We start from the raw sequence: 6,549 nt of genomic DNA, 5'->3' as shown, positions 1-6,549 counted from the left end.
TCTGCACTAGTGCCGGGTTTGTGCTTCTGGGTGTGTGCTTCCTGCACACACCCAGACTGAGATCACACACACACACACACACACACACACACACAGGGCCTTGCTCTTTTCGCCTTTTTCGTTTTGTTTTTTTCTCTGTGATCCCGTTTACCACTGAACCTGCTTTAACGACGACAGTGGGGCTTTGACAGCCTTAGTCAAACGGGTTGGCGCGTTTGGTCGGGTAGTTAGTTAGTGCGCTATATGGAACCGTTTGCCACTGAACCTGCTTTAACTACGACAGTGGGGCTTCGACTGCCTTATTCAAACGGCTTTTCTATAACGTGTGAATATATCCACTATAGCGTTCTATAACAAATCCGATCAGAGCGCCTGTTTATCACTAGTTTTATTCTGATTCTCGAGTCTGCTATTAGCTTATAGCCCGTTAGCATCGGCAGCGTGGCAGCCACTAATCTCGCTTACATTGCAAATCCTCTATTCACACACATTACTATCGTTTCACTGTTACTTGCTTAAATGGCGGATTTGTGTCTACCGCTGAGTGCAGGTGAGGACACGTTCGAGCTGCATTCGGTGCAGCTGGAGCTGGAGGCCGTGGAGAAACAGATCCGCGACCTGCTGGAGAAAAAGGCCCAGCTGAAGGAACGGAGAGCTGCGCTGGAAACATCCCGGGCTGACGCTCACAAGTCCGGGGTAAGTATACAGCACGCTGCTAACACTCCTACCACCTCTACTCCGTGTGTTTCTCTGCACAGACCCTGTGCACCTAGGACTCGATCTTCCCAGATGTCCTTCACTCCGGCGCCGGGACACCACGGACCCTGGGTGCTGCAGCAGCGGAGGACGCGAGCCAGGCCTCGGGTGACGACTTCTCCCCCCCCTGTCTTCGAGATCTCCACAAGGAACAAATTCGCCCCCCTCCGCGAGACAGAACGCGACGTTGTGATTGTTGGAGACTCCATTGTCCGGCACGTCCGTGCTACGCTAGCTGAAGGTAAAGTACACGCTTCTAACATCCCCACCACCTCTACTCCGTGTGTTTCTTTGCACAGACCCTGTGCACCCAGAACGCGATCTTCCCAGATGTCCTTCATCTCCACCCGGAACCGCTTCGCCCCCCTCCGCGAGACGGAACGTGATGCTGTGGTCGTGGGAAGCTCCATCGTCCGGCACGTCCGTGCTACGTCAGCTGAAGATAAAGTGCACTCTCACTGTTTCCCCGGTGCACGTGTTCTCGATGTTTCTGCGCAGATACCTGCGATCCTGAAGGGCAACGAGAACATCGGTGCTGTCGTGCTGCACGCGGGGGCCAACGACATCAAGCTGCGTCAGACGGAGACACTGAAGAGGGACTACAGGAGCCTGATCGAGACGGTACGCAGCACATCGCCCGCGGCGACGATCATCGTGTCAGGACCGCTTCCCACGTATCGACCAGGAAACGAAAGGTTCAGTAGACTGTTTGCTTTAAAAGAATGGTTATCGTCATGGTGTAAAGAACAGAAACTGCTCTTTGTTAATAATTGGAATCTTTTCTGGGAGCGTCCTAGGCTTTTCCGTGCTGATGGCCTGCACCCCAGCAGAGTCGGAGCGGAACTCCTGTCGGACAACATCTCCAGGACGCTACGCTCCATCTGACTAGTAAGCCAATTCTCAAATAACTGCTATGACGACTTTTGTTCTACCCACTTAAAAAATAGAAGTAATTGCGTTGTCCAATCTATACAGACTGTGTCTGTTCCCCGAATAGCGAGATCAAAATATACATTCAATGCAGGATCTAGAAAAAATCTGACCGTGATTAAACCAGAAAAACGCAAAATAAATGAACAAAAACAATTTTTAAAACTTGGGCTCTTAAACATTAAATCACTTGCACCCAAAGCAGTTATTGTAAATGAAATGATCACAGATAATCATTTTGATGTACTCTGCCTGACTGAAACCTGGCTTAAACCAAATGAATATTTTGGTCTAAATGAGTCTACTCCACCAAGCTACTGTTATAAACATGAGCCCTGTCAGACTGGTCGTGGCGGCGGTGTTGCAACAATATATAGTGATATTCTCAATGTTACTCAGAAAACAGGATACAGGAGGTTTAACTCATTCGAAATACTTCTGCTTAATGTTACACTGTTAGATATGCAAAAGAAATCTCTCCTGTCTCTTGCTCTGGCTACTGTGTATAGACCGCCAGGGCCATATACAGATTTCCTAAAAGAATTTGCAGATTTCCTCTCAGATCTACTAGTTAATGTTGATAAACTGCTAATTGTCGGAGATTTTAACATTCACGTTGATAATACAAATGATGCGTTAGGACTTGCGTTTACTGACCTAATAAACTCTTTTGGAGTCAAGCAAAACGTCAACGGGCCCACTCATCGTTTTAATCATACGCTAGATTTAATTATATCGCATGGAATTGATCTTACCGATATAGATATCGTACCTCAAAGTGACGATGTTACTGATCATTTCCTTGTATCGTGCATGTTGCCTATTACTGATATTAGTTATATGGCTCCGCGTTATCGTCTGGGCAGAACTATTGTTCCAGCCACCAAAGACAGATTCACAAATAACCTGCCTGATTTATCTCAACTGCTCTGTGTACCCATAAATACGCATGAACTAGATGAAATGACTAGCAACATGGGCACTATCTTCTCTAATACATTAGAAGCTGTTGCCCCCCTCAAATTGAAAAAGGTTAGAGAAAAACGTACTGCGCCATGGTACAACCGTTATACCCATTCTCTCAAGAAAGAAACTCGTATTCTTGAGCGCAAATGGAGAAAAACTAAATTAGAAGTTTTTAGAATTGCGTGGAAAAACAGTATGTCCAGCTATAGACAGGCTCTAAAAGCTGCCAGGGTAGAGCATATCTGCAAACTGCAAAGAGACATTTAATTTGCAAGGCAGAACCAGAAACTCATGTAATTTGTGCACACGACTTTTATTAACTAAACACTAAAGCAAACTAGTCTAACAAACAAACAAACATACGTGCAATCACTCATACATGGGGAAAGGGCTAATGAGAGTTGATGGATGAAACCATCAGGAAAACCAGAGAAAGCAGTTATGGAAAAAGTCATTTAACCACCTGAGTAAAACCATCAGCGCCATTTATAATGGGGTCTATAGCTTGTACTAATAACCTCTGTTTAGTTTAGTTATATGTACAATACTTGCAATGCGTTTGATTGTGACGAGTGTCCGGAATGCAGTCTCAGATGAAAGTTTTAATGGTTTCAAAGTTTTGGACTCCCGATCACATTCTTCCGGGTTGAAGAGTGATGAATTCCAAAGATGTTCTGAGGTAGAAATGTTCTTCCTGAAAAAGAGACTTGCTGAGGTCCAAGGAGCTTTGGTTGAATGGAAAGTCAAGGCCGCAAGGCCTGGCGCAAAACTTAAGGATCAAGAGGAGTTCTAGCTCACATCCTCATCTTCTCAGAACCTAACAGAACCGCAGACTGCCAGGGCGTCCCTTACATGAGAGCTTTATCTGCTATAGACATCACACCTCTGGGGAGTCAAAGAACCTATGGTGACCTGAACTTTTGGAAGGAAAGTTTACGACTCTTTGTCTCCATGCATGGTAATTTGCATATGAACCAGATTGGACGTTGATATACAAACTATTAAAGATTCTTAGAACACTTATATGTTGCATAAGTATCGACATATAATATACACTCTCAATTAGATCATCTGAAGACGAATTGATAGAGACCAAACATGGTAAGTCAGGTAATATTAACTAGTGTTCTATCATAAGCATGGATAAAACAGGAAACAATACACAAAAACAAGAACAGTAATACAAGAATACAAGAACAGTAATAATATACACTATGACCTGAAGATATGTGTGTTCATTCAAAGAAAGGTTTTTCTATGAATTAATTAGAGAAGAGTTAATTTTTATGGCATAATGTCTTTCCTAAGGGAAAATGAAGTGAGTTTCTCTGCCCAAAAAGGAATCAGCGAGCTTGGAATAAGTGAGAGCATCTTTTATACTAGACCAGGAGAACGCATGACAAAACCCACCAATGAGAAAAAGACACATGCAACCAAAGAACCAATCAGAACACATGACAAGGGTAGCACATGACAAGATCACATGAGGGGCAAGGGATACATGGGAAATGGAGTCCTGAAAACAATGGCAAGAGTCTGGAGTGGAGTGCCCTTTAATGGAGTTCATAGGTAATCCAGCTGGTGATCGTAACAGATATTCAGGAAAACAACATTACAAAAATATAAAAAAAACAAGAACTTTGTAATTATAGCTCGTATCAGAAATGTGCTTTTATTGCAATATCTGTTGACTATCTTTGATTGAGTGGTCTGTAATAACAAGCTGTGCTATGATCCGGAGTTTCATCTGGTCCCTTTTATCAGCTGCAGATGTTAAAAATAATGTAAACATTACAAAGCACTAGTTTGCCACAAAGGTAAAGCAGAGAGTTGTATGAACAATCATGAATTAAAAAAGTTGTCATTTTTTGTATTACTATTGCATGTCCAGTTTTAATTCAACAAAACATCTGGAATAAATGCATAAACTGCATAAATGAAATAAAAAAATTAAAAGAATTAAATCTCCACCAATGTTCAGCTATAGTATTTACTGAATAAAAAAAATGGAAAAACATAATTTATCAGGGAGTTTCCATCCATTTATTTGAATACATCATATAGCTCCCTATACAAAAAAAAAAAAAAATCCAAATAATTAAATCTCCATAGATGTTCAGCTATAGTATTTACTGAATAAAAAAAAACTAAAAATGTATCATGGAGATTCCATCAATTTATTTGAATATATAATATATCTCACTGTATACGAAAAAAAAACTAAAATTACATCTCCACAGATGTTCAGCTTTAATACATTGAATTTAAAAATTAGAAATTTAATTTGTAACGGAAAAACATAATTTACCATGGAGCTTGCACTTGCAATATGTCTATATCGGCAGAATGTCTGGATCATTTATTTAGTAGTTTGTACAAAAATAGCCTGAAAAATAGCCTTTGGCTAATTCTGGTACATTTACACAAATGTTTTATTAATGTACACTCACTCACACGCAAGTCTTCTTTGATAGAATACTTACCTTTCAAGTGTTGTCTCCTGTACTTCCCTCCTGTGTTTCTCCAGCGTCCAGTCCTTTTCCTCCATCGTCTCCTCGTCCTCCAAGCTCCGATCAAGTTCCTGTAGTGGATTCTCTCACCAGCTCCTCTGTCCACGATCTCCTGGTTCAACTCCAGTATCCAGAAGTCATCCATCCTGAACACTCACCTGAACCACCTGCTCATTCTGCTGTGCCATTTAATAAAATCTGTCTAACCTTCCTCTTTTCGTCTGGGGGTTCATTCCGTAACAGCGTGGTTTCCTTGTTTTTTTTTTTTATATCTGCCTGTGTTTCCTGGATTAACCCTTTGCCTTACCGTTCGGACTCTGTTTGCACCTCGTTTGGATTATTGCTCGTGTACCTGGATTATCTCTCTGCCTTGCCCTATAAGATATTGTTCGCCGATCGTCGACCCACGCTTGCCCTAGGATCTCTCTTGTGTCTTGCCTGTGCCATATCTGTTTGCCTGTGTATAGACTGTTTATAAATAAACGTTTGCACATGGATCCGCATGTCTCACGTCTTGTTCGCCCCGTTACAAATACTCAAATTCAAATTCAAATTCAAATTGTATTTGTCACATACATATACATACATAGTACGACATGTAGTGAAATGTATTGTACAAAACAAATACAACAAAATTAAGAAAAACCTCAAGCTTACAAAAATACAAAGAAAAAGTACAGTAAACATATATATAGAAATAAACTAGCAATAAAATAAAATAACAAATAGATATGAGAATAAAATAGATATGAAGAATAAAAATAGAATATAGAATATGATTCTATATACTTATGTCATTAATGTTTATGGCAGATTTGTGCTATATTTTCATCTACATTATCAAGTGATTCCTAAAATTGCCTGCATGTTTTCGAAGCCATACGAAGTAAAAACATCACTGTTGCATTATTACAGGATCTGTATTTTTAAAAAAGAAACATCTAAAAGCAATATGACCGTCTCAAATAACTCAGTCAATATCAGGCATTGCGTTTGAGCAAGATAACTAAATACTGGCATTCAGCTGCATGTAAATACATGTTATCCCAACGCAAAACTATTAGATTAATCAGATGTGTATGTAGCTAACCCAGACATCATCACTATGTGACTTCAAAGCCAAGCTTCTCTCTCTTCTCACGTCTATACTTTGAACCCCATGCTGTTGCAAGATAAACAATCAGAGCTCAGGGTGCCGCCCAAAGTGTTGCTATAACCAATCAGAATTTTTAATTTTTTTCCCACGATCATCGTTTTCATGATCGATCATCACTGTCACAGCCGGTTAATCGAGTACTCGATCGCTGATCCACATCCCTACAAGATTCAAGACGTTTGCTGCAAACTGAGTCTCATTAATTAGAGAGGCTTCTAAACCTTCTCAGTG

At 40.8% G+C, this 6,549-nt stretch overlaps 1 protein-coding gene across 1 annotated transcript; it reads left to right on the top strand.

Annotated features, from left to right (window-relative positions):
- Window positions 1-64: 64 nt before the first annotated feature.
- LOC306885519 (uncharacterized protein) lies at window positions 65-5,658 on the top strand. The gene is made up of 2 exons (XM_079442093.1): window positions 65-1,644; window positions 5,180-5,658. The coding sequence occupies exon 1, from the start codon at window positions 520-522 to the stop codon at window positions 1,639-1,641; it is 1,122 nt and encodes a 373-aa protein (XP_079298219.1). The 5' UTR covers window positions 65-519; the 3' UTR covers window positions 1,642-1,644; window positions 5,180-5,658.
- Window positions 5,659-6,549: the final 891 nt, after the last annotated feature.

This window comes from Barbus barbus (assembly GCF_936440315.1).
Source record: "Barbus barbus genome assembly, chromosome: 19".
Taxonomy (NCBI): Eukaryota; Metazoa; Chordata; class Actinopteri; order Cypriniformes; family Cyprinidae; genus Barbus; species Barbus barbus.
This window is presented reverse-complemented; position numbering and strand designations above follow the sequence as displayed.

Excerpts from the sequence above, each read along its gene's own strand:
- LOC306885519 (XM_079442093.1), top strand. The coding sequence starts at position 520 with ATGGCGGATTTGTGTCTACCGCTGAGTGCAGGTGAGGACACGTTCGAG.